This window comes from Saccopteryx leptura, chromosome 2, assembly GCF_036850995.1.
Source record: "Saccopteryx leptura isolate mSacLep1 chromosome 2, mSacLep1_pri_phased_curated, whole genome shotgun sequence".
NCBI classification, from domain to species: domain Eukaryota; kingdom Metazoa; phylum Chordata; class Mammalia; order Chiroptera; family Emballonuridae; genus Saccopteryx; species Saccopteryx leptura.
Window position 1 is genome coordinate 38,793,121 of NC_089504.1, and position 20,962 is coordinate 38,814,082.

The following is a 20,962-nucleotide window of genomic DNA, read 5'->3' on the forward strand; positions in this document are numbered from 1 at the left end:
TCCCGCCCCTCAGCTATCGACCCCGCCCCGCCGAGCATGCGCGCTTCCGCGGTCTCGGCGCGCTCCCGGCCCGCGCGCCATCTTGGCTCTGGGTCGAGCTTGAGGGGGCTTAACTGCGGCGGTGAGAGCCAGAACCTCGCGGGTTTGGGGGTCTCCTGGAGGTGAGGGTGGCGGCAGGAGAGGCCGGCGGGACACTGGGAGCTGCCCGTGGCGATGGAGGCAGTCTGGCCCAAGCAACCCTCCGCGTCAAGCGTCTGCTGAGTTTCTGAGTGACCTGGGTTAGGGGAGGTAACCCTGGGAATCTTGGGGTGAGGGATGCTTGTCAATGTCCTGGGGATTCCTGGGCGATGGCGGGGTCATTTCTATGTTTGAGAGCATTTTGATGAGGGCTCTTGTCTCTGCCTCGGGAGCTTTGGGTGTAGAGGCTTGGCCCTGTCCCTCACCAGGTGAGGGAGCCTTGTCCCTGTCTTTGGTGAGCTTGAGGTGAGGAGCACCCAGTGTTCTCAGGGAGTCTGGGGTCAGGGCCCAGACCCTGTCCTAAGGAACTCAAGATGAGGGAGCCTTGGTCCCAGTCCTAGGGAGCTTGAGATGTCCCCCTCTGAGGGAGCTTGAACCTATTTTAACGAGCCCAGCGTTTGGGCAATTTGCTTCTATCTCAGCCTTGGGTGGAGGGAGGGTTATGGCCCTGTCCAGGGAGATGGGGTTGTATGGGGTACAGCCATTCCCAAGGTGAGGCAGGCATGGCTCCTGTCGTGAGAGGTGAGAGTGAGGAAATATGTCTTGTTGCTGGAAAGTCTGGGAGGAGGAGCAAGGCTGTGTCCTGGAGAGCCAGGGTGGGGGATGGCCTAGGGCACATTGCCAACCATTCCTCTGACACTTCTCTGCAGTGGGCAGTGAGATTCAGCGCAACAGCAAGCAGGATGGAGCACTACCGTAAAACTGGCTCTGTGGAACTCCCAGCGCCTTCCCCAATGCCCCAGCTACCACCTGATACCCTGGAGATGCGCGTCCGAGATGGCAGCAAAATTCGCAACTTGCTGGGGCTGGCGCTGGGTCGGTTGGAGGGCGGCAGTGCAAGACATGTGGTGTTCTCAGGTTCTGGCCGGGCTGCAGGGAAGGCTGTCAGCTGTGCTGAGATTGTCAAGCGGCGTGTACCAGGCCTGCACCAGCTTACCAAGCTACGCTTCCTGCAGACAGAGGACAGCTGGGTACCAACGTCACCGGACACGGGCCTAGATCCCCTCACAGTGCGCCGGCATGTACCTTCAGTGTGGGTACTGCTCAGCCGGGACCCCCTGGACCCCAATGAGTGTGGCTACCAGCCTCCAGGGGCACCCCCTGGCCTGGGCACCACTTCTAGCGCTAGCTGTGGCCCCCGACCCCGAAGAAAGGCTCGCGATACCCGGTCCTGAAGACCTGCTGACCAAGCTGTTCTCCAAGCCTGAATGTCTAGGACGACTGTGCCTTCTCTGAGAAGCCTATGTTACTGCTCAACATCCCCAACAAGATTTGAATCCACAGAAGTGGGACTCCCTGTTCTGATTCCCTTTCCCTCTGGCATATGGAAAAGGGATGCTACAAAGAATGACAGGTGTGGGATCTCAGCTGGGTTCTGGAATAATGCTTAAGAAAGGTGTACTCTGCCTTCCATCTACAGTGCCTCTGATCTGCCTTCTGACAGAGGCCAGGGAGTGTTAGGAAATAAAGATTCTGCCAGTTTCATGTGATAAGCCTCCCTCTGCTCAGCCTGTTGTGTGGAGGTGGGATTAAGGGGGTGGCAGTCTCTACCCTTGTCCCCTAGGAGTTCACAGGTTGGAAACAGGAAGAGTAGGCTCAGGCTAGTGCTGGGATGATCTTGCCCAGGGATAGTCAACCTTTTTATATCTACTGCCCACTTTTGTATCTCTGTTAGTAGTAAAATTTTCTAACCGTCCACTGGTTCCACAGTAATGGCGATTTATAAAGTAGGGAAGTAATGTTACTTTATAAAATTTATAAAGCAGAGTTACAGCAAGTTAAAGCATATAATAATAATTACTTACCAAGTACTTTATGTCTGATTTTCGCTGTTTGGCAGAATAAATCTTTATAAAACAACTTACTATAGTTAAATCTATCTTTTTGTGTATACTTTGGTTGCTCTGCTACCGCCCACCATGAAAGCTGGAAAGCCCATTATTGGGCGGTAGGGACCAGGTTGACTACCACTGATCTAGAGTCATTAGCCTCAAGCAGTAACCTGACCTCTGGGTGGGTCTACCATGTGCTTTGGGCTAGTTTAGGGATTCTGCCAGGTGAGACATTTTTCTCTGTCTGAAGCATATATTGTGGTTATGATTGTGGTTGTAGGCACCAGGTTGCCTGGATTTGAATCCTGGTTCTGCCTCTAACTTATTAGTAAGTGACTGCTTTGTGCCTTAGTGTTCTCATCCATAAAATGGGATATATTGCGGCCCTGGCCGGTTGGCTCAGCGGTAGAGCGTCGGCCTGGCGTGCAGAAGTCCCGGGTTCGATTCCTGGCCAGGGCACACAAGAGAAGCGCCCATTTGCTTCTCCACCCCTCCCCCTCTCCTTCCTCTCTGTCTCTCTCTTCCCCTCCCGCAGCCGAGGCTCCATTGGAGCAAAGATGGCCCGGGCACTGGGGATGGCTCCTTGGCCTCTGCCCCAGGCGCTAGAGTGGCTCTGGTCGCAACAGAGCGACACCCCGGAGGGGCAGAGCATCGCCCTCTGGTGGGCAGAGCGTCGCCCCCTGGTGGATCCCGGTCAGGCGCATGCGGGAGTCTGTCTGACTGTCTCTCCTGGTTTCTAGCTTCAGAAAAATACAAAAAAAAAAAAGGGGATATATTGCTTACCTCATAGAGTTTTTTGAGGAGTGAATGTAGAAATACACACATATAACTCTTAGATATCACCTGGGTATATAGAGCTGTATAAATATTAATTGCTTAATAATGACTCAGCTTACAAACATGCTTTTTTTTTAAATCTTAAAAACACCTTAATTTTACGTCTCCCCTCCAGGTCTCATCTTTGCCTTTTAAGCCCTTGCTGCTCATTTTCTTTTTCACCTTGGCCTTAGACTCATATTCACCAAAATCAAGTCAGGATCCCGAGAAGAGAGGTAAAGATTACAATGGAAGACAGAGCTGCAGGGATCAGAGCAGGATTGTGGGTAGTAGTAGACTCAGTGAACAGTTGAGCAGTTTGGGTCTCCCACTGGATTTTATTTTCTATTATTATTATTTTACAGGGACAGAGAGAGAGTCAGAGAGAGGGATAGATAAGGACAGACAGACAGGAACAGAGAGAGATGAGAAGCATCAATTATCAGTTTCTCCTTGAGACACCTCAGTTGTTCATTGATTGCTTTCTCACATGTACCTTGACTGTGGGCCTTCAGCAGACCGAGTGACCCCTTGCTCAGCGACCTTAGGTCCGAGCTGGTGAGCTTTTTTTTTTTTTTCTCAACCCAGATGAGCTCGTGCTCAAGCTGGCGACCTCAGGGTCTCGAACCTGGGTCTTCCGCATCCCAGTCCGACGCTCTATCCACTGCGCCACTACCTGGTCAGGCTGGATTTTATTTTCAATGACAGTTGACGTTCAATATATTAGTTTGTACAGTGTAGTGGTTAGGTATATGTGTATAACTTATGAAGTAATCTCTAATAAGTCTTCCCACCGGATTTTTTTTTTTTCATTTTTCCGAAGCTGGAAATGGGGAGACAGTCAGACAGACTCCCACATGTGCCCGACCGGGATCCACCCAGCATGCCCACCAGGGGGCGATGTTCTGCCCCTCTGGGGCGTCGCTCTGTTGCATCCAGAGCCACTCTAGTGCCTGAGGCAGAGGCCACAGAGCCATCTCCAGCGCCCGGGCCATCTTTGCTCCAATGGAGCCTTGGCTGCGGGAGGGGAAGAGACAGAGAGGAAGGAGAGGGGGAGGGGTGGATTAGCAGATGGGTGCTTCTCCTGTGTGCCCTGGCTGGGAATCGAACCCGGGACTCCTGCATGCCAGGCCGACGCTCTACTGCTGAGCCAACCGGCCAGGGCCATCCCACCGGATTTTGAGGTCTTCTCCAATGTATCTAGTAGCCTGGGGGTCCAGTCACCAGGAAAGCATAAAGTTCTCTTCTGAGCTCATGTAGCAGGGTGACCTCAACATTTTGAGTGTTGAAGTGATATGTGGCTAAGTAGAGACAGGAGGAGTTGAGATGGGCAAGTTGGAGTTGGCAGGGGACAGGACTTGAGGCCTCAATAGCGCAGGGATGAGGGGACCGTAGAGCCAGCAGGTTGTGGTCAACTTTGAACACTGCATCATCCTTTGCTTTCTAAGGTAGGTTGCTCAGTGATGTGGAAGACCCTGAGGGTGAAGCAGGTGATATTCAGGGGCAATTAGAGGAGAGACAGAAAACTCAGCAGCTGCCCAGCCAGGTCTCAAATGCAGAGAGTCGTGGAGCATCCAGTATACCCCTAGATGCTATGGTGGTAATTAAGGTGTGTTATCAGCAACTGCCTAACACCTCTCTATTTTTGTGGCTAATTTTTGCTCCCTCCCTGTTTTTGCTCCCTCTTGTTTCTGCATATTGCCTTTTCTCTGAGTGTCTCCACTGATGTGTCTTCTACCATCAACAGATCTTCAAATGTCATTGGTCCCCAGGGCTTTGGGACCAGGCTACTTGCAGACTATTGATCTTTGGCTCAGCATTCCATCCTGATCCAGCCAACTGGTCAGGGTAAAGTGATCATGGGGAATAAGCAGGTGACCTGTACTGAAGGAGTGATTCTGTAAGGTGACATCACAAGCTCTGAGAGTCCTAGAAGGGGCTCCCGGTTGGGCAGCTCATCATTAGAGCACCACCTGGGATCTCCGGGATGATGACGGGGGTAGTGTGGAGAGAAACTGAGTTAGAATCAAAATCCCTTGGGAAGAACTTGGTCTCCAACTCAGAGAATCAAGAAATAGGCCATAGGCTAAGGGAGGGATGGCTAGTAAGTTGGGGCCTTTTCCCTCCTCGGCTTCTATAGGGCCCAACTGGGGCCTACAGGGGGACATGCGGGGAGGGTGCAGAGGGCAGTGAGGCCTTTAGAGATCGGAAAGCCTGAGTAAGCTTAGGAAGGAGTGTAAGAGTTGTATATAATTGCCAATTCAGTTTTTTTACTTCTTACTCTATTCTTAAGCCACTGCAGTATGGTTTTTGCCTCCATAATTTTTTTTATTTTTTTGATATATATTTTATTGATTGATTTTAGAGAGAGAGAGAGGAAGGGGGAAAGAGAGAAACATCCATTTGTTGTTCCACATATCCATGCATTCATTGATTGATTCTTGTATGTGCCCTGACGGAATCAAACCCACAACCTTGGTGTATGAGGACAACACTAACCAACTGAGCTACATGGCTAGGGCTATATTTTTTTAGAAAAGGTTATGCCATTGCCTTTTTTTTTTTTTTTTTTTTTGTGGCAGAGACAGAGTCAGAGAGAGGGACAGATAGGAAGGGAGAGAAATGAGAAATATCAATTCTTCTTTGCGGCTCCTTAGTTGTTCGTTGATTGATTTCTCATATGTGCCTTGACCAGGGGACTACAGCAGATCGAGTGACCCCTTGCTGGAGCCAGCAACCTTGGGCTCAAGCTGGTGAGCCTTGCTCAAACCAGATGAGCCTGCCTGACCAGGCGGTGGCGCAGTGGATAGAGCATCGGACTGGGATGCCGAGGACCCAGGTTTGAGACCCCGAGGTCGCCAGCTTGAGTGCGGACTCATCTGGTTTGAGCAAAAGCTCACCAGCTTGGACCCAAGGTCGCTGGCTCGAACAAGGAGTTACTCGGTCTGCTGAAGGCCTGCGGTCAAGGCACATATGAGAAAGCAATCAATGAACAACTAAGGTGTCGCAATGCGCAACGCAAAACTAATGATTGATGCTTCTCATCTCTCCGTTTCTGTCTGTCTGTCCCTGTCTATCCCTCTCTCTGACTCTCTCTGTCTCTGTAAAAGGAAAAACAAAACAAAACAAACAAAAAAAACAAAACAGGCCCTGGCCGGTTGGCTCAGCGGTAGAGTGTGGGCCTGGCGTGCAGGGGGACCCGGGTTTGATTCCCGGCCAGGGCACATAGGAGAAGCGCCCATTTGCTTCTCCACCCCCCCCCCTTCCTCTCTGTCTCTCTCTTCCCCTTCTGCAGCCAAGGCTCCATTGGAGCAAAGATGGCCCGGGCACTGGGGATGGCTCCTTGGCCTTTGCCCCAGGTGGCAGAGCGACGCCTCGAGGGGCAGAGCAGCCCCCCCTGGTGGGCAGAGCTTCGCTCCTGGTGGGCGTGCCGGGTGGATCCCGGTCGGGCACATGCGGGAGTCTGTCTGACTGTCTCTCCCTGTTTCCAGCTTCAGAAAAATACAAAAAAAAAAAAAAAAAAAAAAAAAACCCACACAAAAACAAAAACAAAATGAGATGAGCCTGCACTCAAGCTGGCAACCTCAGGGTCTCAAACCTGGGTCTTCCATATCCCAGTCAGACACCCTATCCACTGCGCCACCACCTGGTCAGGTGGTTATGCCATTTTTTTTTTTTTTTTCCTTTTTCTTTTTTTGTATTTTTCTGAAGCTGGAAACAGGGAGGCAGTCAGACAGTCTCCCGCATGCGCCCGACCGGGATCCACCCGGCACTAGCACCAGGGGGCGATGCTCTACCCATCCGGGGCATCGCTCTCGCGACCAGAGCCACTCTAGCGCCTGGGGCAGAAGCCAAGGAGCCATCCCCAGCGCCCAGGCCATCTTTTGCTCCAATGGATCCTGGGCTGCGGGAGGGGAAGAGAGAGACAGAGAGGAAGGAGAGGGGGAGGGGTGGAGAAGCAGATGGGCATTTCTCCCGTGTGCCCTGGCCGGGATTCGAACTCAGGACTTCTGCACGCCAGGCCAACGCTCTACCACTGAGCCAACCAGCCAGGGCCGGTTATGCCATTTCTAAACAACTCTTTCAGAAAGTTGTGAATTGGGCCCTGGCTGGTTTGCTCAGAGGTAGAGCATCAGCCCGGCATGTGGAAGTTCTGGGTTCGATTCCCAGTCAGGGCACAGGGGAGACACGACCATCTACTTCTCCACCCCTCCCCTTCTCTCTCTTTCTTCTTCTACCCTCCCTTCCCGCCCCCACAGTTATGGCTCAGTGGATTGAGCAAGTTAGCCCCAGGCGCTGAGGATGGCTTCATGGCCTTACCTGAGGTACTAAAATAGTTCAGTTACCTGGAGCAATGGGCAGAGCATAACCCAGTAGGGGGCGCATGTGGGAGTCTGTCTCTGCCTCCCTGCCTCTCACTTAATAATAAAAAAACATTGTGAATTGGCAGAGAGAGGTGATAAATAGCTGAGAAGAATATAGACTACAGAGAGAAATTTATTTATTTATTTATTTTTAATGAGTTGGCAGAGACTTGAGTGTGTTTGTAGGCTGATGGAGGAAGCCAACAGGGAAAGAGAGTTTAAAGATGCAGTGAGGAGGCCGGTGAGACCATTGTTGCAATTGGAAGAAATAACTAGGAAGGAACAGGAAGATGGCCAGGCAGGGTTAAAAGCCCTGTTGAGGCTGGTGACCATGAAAATGTAGGGTCATCAGTCAGGGATTATGAGCTCCAGGAGCACCCGTAGGACAGGTGAGGACTCAGAAAGCACTTGCATTCTCAACTGAGGTTAAGACAAGCAGGAATGATGAAAGAATAGTGAGGAGACTAGCAAGAGAGTGCACATAGTGGAAGACCAAGGAATCCAAACTGGGTCTGGAAAGAAGTGAAGATAGAAAGGAGCAGGAGTTGGTGGCCTGGAGACCCTTGTGAAAATATCAGGTGAGCCTGGTCCGTGGTGGTGCAGTGGATAAAGCATCAACCTAGAATGCTAAAGTCGTCAGTTTGAAACTCCGGGCTTGCGCAAAACGAGAAGCAACTACTATGAGTTGATGTTTCCTGCTCCTACCCCCTTTCCCTCCTCTTTCTAAAATCAATAAAATAAAAATTAAAAAATCAATAAATAAAACCTTTAAAAAATGTTTGGTGAGATGGAGTAGTTGAGAGAACTAGGAGAGGACATTATAACTATCAGTTTCTAGAGCTACCATAATAAAGTATCACAAACTGGGTAGCTTGGAACAGAAATTTACTGTCTTCAGTTTTGGAGACTAGAAATCAGAAATCAACGTATCAGCGGGGCCATTTTCCCCTGAAATCTTTAAGGAAATCCTTCAGTTGATCCTAGCTTCTGGTTTGCCAGCAATCTCTGGCTTTTTTAGTTTTTAGAATTATCTCTCCAGTCATCCATCTTCACCTCATCTTCCCTTTGTGTATGTCTGATTCTGTGTCCAAATTTCTCCTTTTCATAAGGACAGAAGTCATATTGGATTAGGGCCCACCCTAATGACTTCATTTCAGCTAAAGATCCTATTTACAAATAAAGTCACATTTTGAAGTACTAAGGGTTAGGACTTGAACGCCTAATTGATCTTTTTTGGAGGGATACAATTCAACCCATAGCTGTAGCTAAAGGATGGAATGGAAGAGTCAATGACTTTGAGAGATTTAGGAGATGACAGGACTTGTTTGTAAGAGTGAATAGCGAGGTGGCCTGGAGGAAAAGTCCCTGGTGATGAAGTTGAAGAATTAGAGGCCAGGGAAGGTTGTAGTATGTGTGTTAGGGTTGTGGGGGAGCATCTAGGTAGGTGATACAGTCATCCAGGATGGAGTGTACTGAGCATTTTTACTAGCTGCCTTAGAGGTGGCATGTATAGTGAGGACTCGAGAATACCATAAGACTGCCTGACCAGGCAGTGGCGCAGTGGAGAGTGTCGGACTGGGATGTGGAAGACCCAGGTTCGAGACCCCAAGGTTGCCAGCTTGAGCACGGGCTCATCTGGTTTGAGCAAAAGCTCACCAGCTTGGACCCAAGGTCACTGGCTTGAGCAAGGGTTTACTGGATCTGCTAAAGGCCCGCGGTCAAGGCACATATGAGAAAACAATCTGAACAACTAAGGCGTTGCAACGAAAAAATGATGATTGATGCTTCTCATCTCTCTCCGTTCCTGTCTGTCTGTCCCTGTCTATCCCTCTCTCTGTCTCTCTATCTCTGTAAAAAAGAAAAAAAAATACTGTAAGACTGGAGGAGTTACATACCTCCCATATCCAAGAAGGCATTGAGTCCTGCCAGTTTTGCTTCCTAGGTCTGTTCAGTCTCAATCTCTGTTGGTTTGTGCTTCTCATCTTGCAATAGTCTCCTTACTGGTCTCCCATGCTCTCCTCCAAACCAAGTCAGTGGCTGTACCCTTTATTTAGAATTCTGTTCTGCCAGATACCATGGTTATTTCCTTAACTCCTTCAAGTCCTTGTTCAAATGTCACCTCAATGACATTTAAAATTGCAGACAATGGCCCTGGCCAGTGGCACAGTGGATAGAGCTTCCCCCCCAGAGCACTGAGGTTTCTGGCTCTAGCTCTATTCCAAGGGCACTAGTTCAAGCCCCAATTGAGGTACATATGAGAAGCAATCAATGGGTATATAACTGGCTCTGGCTGGTTGGCTCAGTGGTAGAGCGTGGGCCCAGCATGTGTTTGTCCTAGGTTTGATTCCCAGTCAGGGCACACAGGAGAAGCAACCATCTGCTTCTCCACCCCTCTCCCTCTTTTTTTTTTTTTAATTTTATTTATTCATTTTTAGAGAGGAGAGAGAGAGAGGGAGAGAGAGAAACAGAGAGAGAAGGGAAGGAGGAGCTGGAAGCATCAACTCCCATATGTGCCTTGACCAGGCAAGCCCAGGGTTTCGAACCGGCGACCTCAGCATTTCCAGGTCAACGCTTTATCCACTGCGCCACCACAGGTCAGGCGCCACCCCTCTCCCTCTTTCTCTCTCTCCCTCTCTCTCTCCCTCTCCCTCTCCCTTTCCCTCCCCCTCCCCCTCTCCTGCAACCATGTCTCATTTGGTTTGAGCACATCAGCCCTGGGAGCTGAGGATGGTTCCATGGAGCCTCCACCTCAGGTGCTAAAAATAGCTTGGATGCGAGCATGGCCCCAGATGGGCAGAGAATTGGCCTCAGATGGGAGTTGCCAGATGGACCCTGGTCCAGGTGCATGCGGGAGTCTGTCTCTCTATTTTCCCTCCTCTCACTTGGAAAAGAAAAAAATAATGGGTGTACAACTAACTGGAGCAGTGAATTGATGCTTTCCCACACACAGATTTGTCTCATAAAATAAATTGCAGTCAGCACTTCTGAACTTCCTTATCCTATCTTTTTTGCTCTTTTTTCCTTTTAAATATAATTTACTTCTTTAGTGGTGTTTTTGTTTGTTTTTTAGTGTTTTATTTATTGTCCGTCTCCTCCTGATGAGACTGTAAGCTCTGAGTGGGCAGGAATCTTTGTTTTACTCACCAATGTAACCTAAGGATCTTGAATATAGTCAGTGCTTGATAAATAATACTGGGTGAGTGAATGAATAGTGAGCCTCCAAGTGTGTGGCCACACCCAGATTTATCATTCTGCTCCCTTAGTCTCCCCAGGCCCAGATTAGAGAACAAGAACCAAACTTATTCATTGGATGGCCTAAAAGGACCCTCTTGCTTGGTCACTGTTATGCTTCAGCCCCTCTTTGGTCTGGTTCCCTTAGACCTTGGGCTTTGGCCACACTAATGCCTCTTGAGATTTTTCTGCCACTGAGCCTTTGTTCTTGTCATTCTGTCTGCTTGGAACTGATCAAGAATGTCCAAAGGACACCAGTGCTGGGCACAGGTCCTGAGCACTCCTCAGGACCTGCCTCCCCACTCCCTTGTATTGTATGGATCAGCTCCAGCCTGGAACTCAGGGATCAGGCCTGGTTCTATAGGGCACCTACCTCCATTTCCCACATTGTTTCTTGCCTTGTGAAGGTGATGTCTGGTTGCCCTTCTGAGTCTGGCCACGAGGTGGCAGCATTCCCAAAGGGAGAGCCCATCCCTTCCCTTTGCCGAGTTTGCAGAGGCCCCCAGGAGCCTCAAGATGGAAAAGCTAGGCTAGGCTTAAAATTTGGCCCTCAGTTCAGTGACTTCTCAGTTATTTAACAAACAGTTAATGATCACCCACAATGTAACCAATATTGTCACTGGGCTTGGAACCTCTAGCCTAGTGAAGACAAACCACATATATAGATAATTTCACTATTGGTGTGATGATTTCAGAGATTAGGGAAGTTCATTAGACTGCAGGATTTCAGAGGCCCTCGTCCAGGCAGCACTTCAAGGAAGAGGAAGCGATGTTTCTCTATTATCTCGAGAAAAGTGGAAAGGACATTCTGAGTAAAGTGCAGGCATGAGCTAAGACATAGAGGTGAGAGGAATGTAGAAACGATCCTGGAGCTTGAAGTTCAAGGCAAGAGTATGAGGAATGAAGTTCAGAGGTGAGTGGGGGCCAGACTAGAAGGGCCTAAGTGCCTGTCCAAAAAGCTTGCACTTTATGTTTATGGCAATGGAGTCACTGAAGGCTTTCAGAAAGAAGTGATATGTTATATAAAATTAGATAGCTCTGGCTGTTACAGTGCTGAAGGTGGATTAGGGGCACAGGGCAGGAAGAGCAGTGAGGACGCTGCCATAGGGATCCCCGGGGAGATGATGAAGCCAAAACTATGGCTGGATTAGACCCTGGATAAGCCACTCCTCGCCACAAGACCTTTCAAAGCCTGGCATTTTGAAAGAGTTCTTGGTCCTAGCACCCTCTCCTCCACCATTTGAACCACCTCAGTCCTTCTGTTCCTGAGGCTTCTTTGACTATTCCAGCTGTGATTAGTCTGGCTAGAACCACGGTCCGTCAGTTTCCATATTGGAGGCCACAGTGTCCTAGGTTTCTCTCTGCAGGCCTGTCAGCCTTAAGCTCAGCCTACACCCCAGTGATCCTTTCATGCACTCTTCTTTGACAAACACCCAGATAGAAGTGTTACTTAGGCCTGACTAGGTGGTGGCACAGTGGATGGAGTGTTGGACTGGGATGCAGAGGACCCAGGTTTGAAACCTTGAGGTTGCCGGCTTGAGCAAGGGCTCATCAGCTTGAATGCAGGGTTGTTAGCTTGAGCGTGGGATCATAGACATGACTCCATGGTCGCTGGCTTGAGCCCAAGGTCACTGGCTTAAAGTCCAAGGTCACTGGCTTGATCAAGGAGTCACTCGCTCTGCTGGAGCCCCCTGGTCAAGGCACATATGAAAAAGTAATCAATGAACAACAAAGGTGCTTCAGCAAAGAATTAATTCTTCTCATATCTCTCCCTTCCTGTCTCTCTCTCTGTCTGTCCCTCTCTCTGTCTCTCTCTCTGTCTTTGTCACAAAAAATAAATAAATAAATAAATAAATAAATAAAAGAAGTGTTACTTAGGAGCATCCTCCACCAGGGAACCTGGGTGAGCATTGGTCACTCCCTACACCAGAGTTCATACGTACACACATGTGAGCATGCATGTGGGTATGTGCATGCATGCATGTGTACTATTAGCAGGACTAATGCTGAGGGAAGACATCCCCAGCAGGCAGAGGAGCATCACCTGAACAAGCTCTGGAGGTAAGAAAGTGCACAGCATTGTTTGGAGAGCAGGGGGGAATATTGTTAGCAGGGTGTGGCAGGAACAGTTGGGGCCTCCTGTGAGGTAGGGCCTGGAGCCACGACCATGCACTTCAAGAAGGGGGCACCATAGCCAGGTTTTAAGCAGGGATTGGGAGAGTCACCTTCACTCGCAGTCTCATGAATATGCACAGAACCTGTTGAATTATGCAGAAAGAAAGGATGTAAATATATATGCAAATTTGGTGCTGCCCTCCCTGTTACTATGGAAACCAAAGAATATCAAGGGGGGCCCAAGCCCTGGGGAGACCAGACTGGAGAGACTGGAGAAAAGAAGACTATCTTCTGTCCTTTGCTTTTCCCGTTCCTGCTGTTTTGATCTCTTTCTTTGCCTGTCTTTGTCTCCCTTTGCTTTGCTCTCTCTCCATATCTCTGCCTCTCTTGATCTTGCTTTGTCTCTGTTTCTGTCTCTAGCCCTGTCTCTATTTCTCTCTCCTGTTTTTTTGTCTTTAAATCTCTGAGTTTCTCTGTCTTTGTCTATCATTGACTCCATGTCACTGTTGTGCTGTGACTCAGACACTGTTTCTCTCTGATTTCATGTGTCTCCCTAGCTCTGTCTGTGTCTTTCATTCCATAGTTCTCCCTCCCGCATCTCCCTGTCTCTATGTCTCTGACTCACATCTTTCTTTCTCTATATCTCTATTTTTGTGCTTGACTCCGTCTCTGATTGTGTTTATTTCTTGGTCTCTCTCCCAGGTTCTCTTGCCTCTCTTTTGCTCTGATTCTGTCTCTTTGAACCTCTTATCCCAGTGCTTATCTCTATGTGATGGGAAGAACAGGAAGCTGCATATCTGCCTTGCCTAATGTGATGCTCCAACCCTGGCCCAGCAGCCTACATGTTCAAGGATTCCTAGGTACTCTCCCCACATAAAATTCTGTTTCATGTCTGGCCCCTATCACAGTGTTGTCACAGGATGGCTCTGACAGGCCCAGGCTGGCCACAAGGATACCAGGACTGTCTCAGCTTCTACCTGCTGTGTGACCCTGCCTAGTATTTCTCCCTCTCTGGATTCCTCCTTGAAGCTGGTGAGCACCTTGAGTCATTGTGTCAGGAATAGGGAACTGAGAGGTGAGTCTTAATGGTTCACATATCTGGCCCTTTGCCCAAGGGCTGACGTGAGGGGTCTGGCTGCAGCCCAGGTATGGGGGTGTCTGGGGCTAGTTGAGACCAATCCTAGCCCCCAGAGAAGACTCCTTGCTGAGCCAGAGTCAAGCAGGAACCTTTCCACAGTCTACCCATGTTCCTGCCTGCTGCAGCCTCAGCGATCCAATTCCCTGTTGGGGGTCCTTTGTTTGCCATTCCTTCATTTGCTGTACAGTTCTAGAGCACCTAGTCCACACCATTCTCTGCCTTCACATGTCCACAGTGATATGAAAATGACATCTGGACTTTTTGTGTCACACACACACACACACACACACACTCACACAAGAATAGGCTCTTTGGTCCAGGTGAAGAAAAGAAGATTCTTCAAACCTCATAGTTTCCTATCCCTGGCAGCTAGCTTTAGTTTGGGGATGGAGAGCATATGCAGCTGCCAAAATCATGGATCAAGGTTAAGAGAAATAGAGATAGAGAGAGACAAGAGAAGCTGGATCTATAGAGGCAGCATGCCTCCACACAAGGTTTGAACTGGGTATGGGAAGCACAGAGCACAACTTGGGGTGAGGGTGGGCCAGAGTATTTTGAGGACAGGTAAATCATCGTATGTAGAGGTGGGGGGGGGCTTCCCCTTTTGGTCCTGGACTCTGAGCAGGTTACCTTACCTCCAGACAGGCATTGGAGATGGGGGGTCTGGCTTGGGCCCAGGTGTGGGGGTGGTCAGTGCAGTCAGGGCAAGTCCCTCTTTCTCCAAAAAGCTGCCAGACTGAGCCCCCAGCTTTCCTCCCTGCCAGAAAGGACACAGACACAATCACTCTTACCATCCACTGTGATTCACCCATGTTCAGGCCTGGGCAGGATCTTGCTTCCAGGAATTCCATGTTTGAATTAAAAACCTCCCCAGACATCCCACCCCTCCTCCTGGACCAGTTGTGTCAATGGGGTTGGAGCAGGGTCAGACAAGGCTTTGTGGGGGAAAGGGGACTTCAGGCAGAGCCTGATGGAGGGAGCGAAAAAGGATCAGGAGGAAGGTAGAGAGAGAGACAAAGACTGAAAGGCAGAGGATAATGTAGATAGAGAAGAGGAGGAGAAAGACTGACGGAGAAGAGACAGACATCAGTGGGAAGAAAGCCAGAGCTGGCAGAGTACTCACCTGGTTGCTGCTAACCGCTTGACTGGATTATCTCATTTAATTGAATCTTCACAAAAGGCTTAGGAAATAGGCACTGTTATGATCCCATTTCACTCCTGAGGCAATTGAGGCACAGAGACATTATTAAGTCACTTGCCTGAGGCCATAAAGTGGTAAAGTTAGGTATTTGAACCCTTTGGTTTCACTGGAAAACCAAGGAGAGAGACAGATACAGAGGCAGAGAGGTAGGGACAGATTCTCACACCAGCACTCTTGGGGAATCTGGAAATCCTGGAATCATTAGACAGCTGTGAAGGGGGAGGGCCTTCCTATCAGGCTGACAAACATGTTTTCTGTCCTTTCTGTCAGAGAGACACAGAGGGAGAGAGAGATAGAAAAAGACATAAGAACCAGGAGAGAGATGGAAAAGGGGAACTGTAGGCCACAGAATTCCCTCCTCCTTCCTGCCACCTGGTGTACAGTCTATACTACTTATGTTTTAGATCCAGCCCAGCCAACACCTTGTTCTGGTGGGCCCAGGCTTTGAGACTCATTCTTTCTTCCCCATACCGGCTAGTTGAGAGGTACTCCTGCCCCACATCTCCTACCTCTTTCTTTTCTTTCACTATTGAGAAATCTTTTCTATTGTCTAACTTCAACCCCCTAGGATAGGTTCTGAAATAAAGGATTAAGATTAGAATTTGGGGACAACTTCGATATGGGGGAGATAACCTAATGTACAATGAGGTTGTCAGCGCAGAGGAGAGGTCCGTGAGGGCTGGCTCTGGGCCCCATCTGGTTTGGAGGCCTCTTCTAGTTCATTTTGGGAGGAAGGTCATTGGCCCAACTGGTGGGGGCCTTGAGAGCTGAGCTGTCAGCAGCAGGAAGGATCAGGGTGAGAAGAAAACCAGGAACTATCCGGGGAAGCTGGGGAGTCATCGTTATGGTTTCTAATGTCTTAGCCCTGGTTTCAATTAACCCCAGGGCCCCCAGGGTTCCCTGACCACTGCAGGCTCCCAAGCTAGAGGAAGGCTCAGGCCCCTCCTGGGAAGGCCAGACACCAATGGATCAGGGATAGAAGTCTGGGGGCAGGGCAGCTTTTTTATCCTCTTGTTCCCCTGTGCCTGGCTGAGAGAGGACCCTAGACCAAGCAGGGCTCTGGAACAGCTGGGAGGCTGGGAAAGGAGGGGCCTACACTGTGCTCACAAGCCCCTAGTGGAGGGTATACATCAGCCAGCTCTGTAGCACCAGCTTGGTCCCACTGGTCCCACCCTACTCCTGGATGCTAAACCCCAGAACTTTCTGTGGCCTCACCAGCTTCTTTTTGGTCCTTTGACAGCCCTGACTCCTTTCTCTCTTTGTACCTCTCTGTCTTTTACTCACGATTCCCAGGATTTCGGCTACAGTCATTTTCTCCCCTCCCTCTCATTACACTCTCTCCCTGCTTCTTGATCTTGTCATCTCCCAGCACCCTCACAGTGTCCAGGTCAGTCTAAGACTTTGATGAATGCCTACGCAACCAGCACTAGTACAGAGGGTCTGGTGGGCACTGGGAGCTGTTGGACAGGGACAACATACCTCCAGCCAGCCAACCAGCCAGCCCTCTCTCAGCTTCTCTTTTCCCCATTCTCCCCCTTTTGGTCATAATCCCACAGACCCTCAACCAAACATGTCAAGCCCCCAACTCTCTCCAGTTCAGTGAATGGCATCATCATCTCCCAATCACTCATGCCAAAAGCCTGGGAGTCATCTGTGCTTTTGTACACAATGTTCCTTCTGTGCCTGGCACACAGTAGGTGATAATAAATATCTATTAAACTGAATTTAATTCCGTTTTCTCTCTTGGACTCCCCCTCTGCCTCTGTCTGTTTCCCTGGGTCTGGGTGTCGCTGGTATTGTCTTCAAATCTCTAATTTTTCTTCTTCTGAAACACAATGATAAAGTTTCAGGAATGTGAGGGGCAGTGTGACCAGTCGAGTTGAGAGCCTCTTGTCTTCCCTCTCCCCCTGTCTCAGGAGAGTGCAGGCTGGTTGGGAATGAAACTGTGGGAGATGTAGGAAGGGAGCCATTCTTGGGGCTACATAGCCAACTAGTGTTAGTCCTGTTTGGAAATCCCAACCCCGTTATTAGGGAGGCAGCTCTACATCAACAGGGATCAGACTCTGGGCTGGCGCCAGAAAGGATAGTCCTTTGAAGGCATATGCCTCCTCCATGAAGAACTGGGTGTGCCTGACAAGTTGGTGGCGCAGTAGATAGAGCGTTGGACTGGGATGCAGAAGGACCTAGGTTCGGGACCCCGAGGTCACCAGCTTGAGTGCAAAAAAAGCTCACCAGCTTGGACCCAAGGTCGCTGGTTCGAGCAAGGGGTTACTCGGTCTCTGAAGGCCGCGGTCAAGGCACATATGAGAAAGCAATCAATGAACAACTAAGGTGTCCCAATGAAAAACAGATGATTGATGCTTCTCATCTCTCTCCATTCCTGTCTGGCTGTCCCTATCTATCCCTTTCTCTGACTCTCTCTCTGTCCCTGTAAAAAAAACCAAACAACAACAACAACAACAAACTGAGTGTGAGGTTGATCAGGGTCCACTGGGGTGGGAACGAAGGAAAAGAGAAAAGGAGGGAAGGAGGAAGGGAGGGACTTTATGCTTCTGAGCAGGAATTAGTTTCATGCAGATTTATGCAACACAAAATGAAAAACTGCATCTGTGATTTGCAAGTCCATGCCCCTTTTCCCATCTTCAGACACATAGTCCCTTAAATCTTAGTTTCCCTGTTGTCCCTTAGGCCTCTCCCCCTGTGAATTCTCTATCCCCTCCTGACTATCTGCTTCTCTTTTCAAGTTTAATCCAAACCCCAGGGTCACCCAAGGGGAAGGTTCTTGGGAGGGCAGACATGAACAAGATGTCCAGGAGGCCTGTTCTCTGTGTAAAGAGTGACATGAGCGTTCCTCCAGGCTTTGTGGGAGCAGATGGAGAAGAATAATCTGAGTGCTTCCTCCAAAGCCCTGTCCTCTATCTTCAGCCCCATGGCCCTGCCCCAGGTTAGGCTGGAAAGCTCTCTCCTGTGGGTCACTGCAAATGCCTCCTCCCTGGCGGCCCCACTTCTAGCCTTAGCTTTTCTTACCAGCCTCTACCCAGCATCCTCAATAAACTCTCTAAAACAAAAATTGGGTCTGTTCCTCACCTGCTTTGTGCCTTTCCATGCCTGCATGGCCTTGGCACTGAAGATACTTCAGGATGTGGTCTCTGAGCCACTCAGACAGCCTTCTGGGTCTTTGTTTAATCCCTTACTGGATACCAAACTCTTTCCCATTTCTCAAGGCTGTGAACCATCCAGATGGTCTTCCTCCCCTGTACCCTGGGACTTTACTCCCCCAGGTCAATGTTGTCCTGCTTGCTTGCTTGCATCATTCATTTATTCATTCAACATTTATTTAAACCTATTTCAAATTTTAGAAGCATCTATTCTATGGAAGACCCAGCTCAAGGTTTCTGAAGATGGAGTCTGTAGGGCTGCCCTCATGGAGCTCATAGGCACCACAAGTAACTAGGTAGCTAAATGACACACTAATTACTATCAGGAAAGAGTATGGCACTATAGGAGAGGACAAAGGGGTTCATCTAGGCTTCTCTTGGGTGACATTTAGGCTGTCACTTCTTGCCTAAGGGGGCTATGGAGTCTGACACTGTACTCTCACATGGACAAATTATATAATCACCTATTTTGGTTAGTATCCATCTTCCCTGACTAAAATGTGAGTCTCATGAGAGCAGAGATTTTTTAATGATTTTTTAGGCAGAGGAAATAGTAAAGTACACAAGCCTTAAGTGCACAGCTCAAGTTTTTGACATATGTATGTACACTCTTGGACACCCCCCCCCCCAATAGTAACTGCAGTTCCAACTTCTATCACCATAAATGAGTTTTGCATGTTTTTTAGCTTTATATTAATGAAATCACTCAGAATGTTTTTTTTGTTGTTGTTTTTTTTTACAGAGACAAAGAGAGAGTCAGAGAGAGGGATAGACAGGGACAGACAGACAGGAATGGAGAGAGATGAGAAGCATCAATCATCAGCTTTTCGTTGCGACACCTTAGTTGTTCATTGATTGCTTTCTCATAAATGCCTTGACCCTGGGCCTTCAGCAGACTGAGTGACTCCTTGCTTGAGCCAGCGACCTTGGGTCCAATCTGGTGAGCTTTGCTCAAACCAGATGAGCCTGCACTCAAGCTGGCAACCTCGGAGTCTCGAACCTGGGTCCTCTGCATCCCAGTCTGATGCTTTATCCACTGCGCCACTGCCTGGTCAGGCAGAATGTATTCTTTGTGTCTGGTTTTATTTTTCTTTGCTCAACATTTTCTGTGAGCTTTATCCATTTTTGTTGTGTGTAGCTATAGGTGATTCTTTTCCATTGCTGTTACTATACCATCATCTATTCATCCATTTGGGTTGTTTCCAGTTTGAGACTATTATGAACAAAACTGCTATAAACATTCTTGGTGGGAAAAAAAACATGCTTGCTGAACTCTTCAATAATTTATTTTGGGTATATATCTAGGAGTGGAATTGCTGGGTCTTAGGGTATACATATATTTAGCTTAGCAGATCTTGCCAAACAGTGTTCCAAAGTGGTTGTACCAATCAACACATGCATCAGCAGTGTGTGGAGTTCTAGTTGTTTTACATCCTTGAAAGGGCAGGGATTTTTGTCTGTCTGGTTCACTGCTGTATCCAATCACTTAGATCAATGCCTGGCATACAGTAGGTGATCAATACATATTTACTGAGTGCCTGATGAATGGGGGAACCATCAGCACTCCTGGGGTTTTGCTCTGGCCCTGGCACTATTGTGCTGTGTGACTTTGGGCAGGTGCCTTTTCCTCTCTGAGCAGTTTCCCTATATGTAGCATAAGGGGGTGGACTCCAAGGGCTTTGCCTTCCATTACCACTTGGGTTCTGTGAAAGCTGCAAACTTGTTCATTCATTCACTCCACTTGTGTTTATTAAAGTCCTACTATGTACCAGGATAGTGAGAATGGGATCTGTGACATGCCACTGACAGCCTGTTTCAAGTCAGCCAAAACCAAGGGTCACTGCCCATCTTGTCCCCAACTCATCCTCCTAGAGGCTGCCCCACCTTCCTCTGTCCAGCCCTAACCCCAGGGGGAGGGGGTCTGGATCAAGTCTGCAGATGGAAAATGTGATTAATAATCAAAAAAATACCCAAGAGGAAGAGACCAGGAAAACAACTTGGGGAAGGCTCCTCACCCAGGAGAGGGGGGCCATGTCCTGGTCCTTGGGACAGCTTCGCCCGCCCTCCTGCCGCCCTTTCTGGGAAGCTGCCACAGGAGTGGGTAATTTTAGCCAAATGTGAAAAAAAAGACACCCTCATTATATTTATGAAAAAATATGCCCCCCAATATAAGTATAGTTCCCTTGGTGGCTGTCCCTTACTCTTTTATTTCTCTCCTAGTGGTACCCCTGCTTGGTCAGGCTGGGGGCCCTGGAGACACTGAGTTGGGGGCAGAGGAGGAATTTCAACATGAAATGTTTTGTTCATTAACAGAGAACACAAGGGGAAATTCCCTTTTCGCCTGGGCCTCGGCAGTCCAGGCAAATACTCAAAAGCTATTATAAAAAATAGAGTCTGGGCTGCAGCGTTAGGTGGGGGTTACACTGGAAGGTGGACATAGATGTTCTCTCCCCTTCTTTTAGACTTCTGACTTTTAGGGGTTTCTTGGGCCTTAATCCCTCCTCCGTTTGGGTATTTTATTCCCAATGTCTCAGGTTGCCTGCCCTCAAACTTCCTTCTTAGCAAAACAGGAGGAATTGGGGTTAGACTAGAATTGGAACTTCCAACTAAGGAGGAAGGAAGGATGTCAAAGAGAAGGAGGAGAAACCTTGGATCTTACACATAATTTAGAATTCTGAGAGAATATGTTGGAAGCAGTTGGCAGATCTGAGGGGGACCTGGAGAAGGAGTGATATTACCTCCTTCTATCAGGGTGGCTTTTGAGGACTCTAGTGAGGAGGGAAGAGTCAGCTCCAGAGAATTAGGGGCAATTCCAGGCTGAATGTTTACATTATCCCATTATGGCTTCAGCCCTCTCCCGTTCTCTACCT

At 48.9% G+C, this 20,962-nt stretch overlaps 2 protein-coding genes across 6 annotated transcripts in view; both read left to right on the top strand.

The window, feature by feature from the left end:
• CNTFR (ciliary neurotrophic factor receptor) overlaps window positions 1-20,962 on the top strand; it is a 121,710-nt gene that overhangs the window by 55,682 nt on the left and 45,066 nt on the right. The window lies entirely within an intron of this gene.
• Window positions 49-1,663, top strand: RPP25L (ribonuclease P/MRP subunit p25 like). 5 transcript variants are annotated; one of them, XM_066367773.1, is made up of 2 exons: window positions 49-121; window positions 888-1,663. In XM_066367773.1, the coding sequence occupies exon 2, from the start codon at window positions 921-923 to the stop codon at window positions 1,410-1,412; it is 492 nt and encodes a 163-aa protein (XP_066223870.1). In that variant the 5' UTR covers window positions 49-121; window positions 888-920; the 3' UTR covers window positions 1,413-1,663. The 5 variants fall into 5 exon arrangements, with proteins under 5 accessions (XP_066223870.1, XP_066223874.1, XP_066223871.1 ...); XM_066367777.1 differs by having other exon boundaries at window positions 110-161; XM_066367774.1 differs by lacking the exon at window positions 49-121 and adding an exon at window positions 151-288.

Coding starts and splice junctions, on each gene's coding strand:
- RPP25L (XM_066367773.1), top strand. CDS start 921: ATGGAGCACTACCGTAAAACTGGCTCTGTGGAACTCCCAGCGCCTTCC.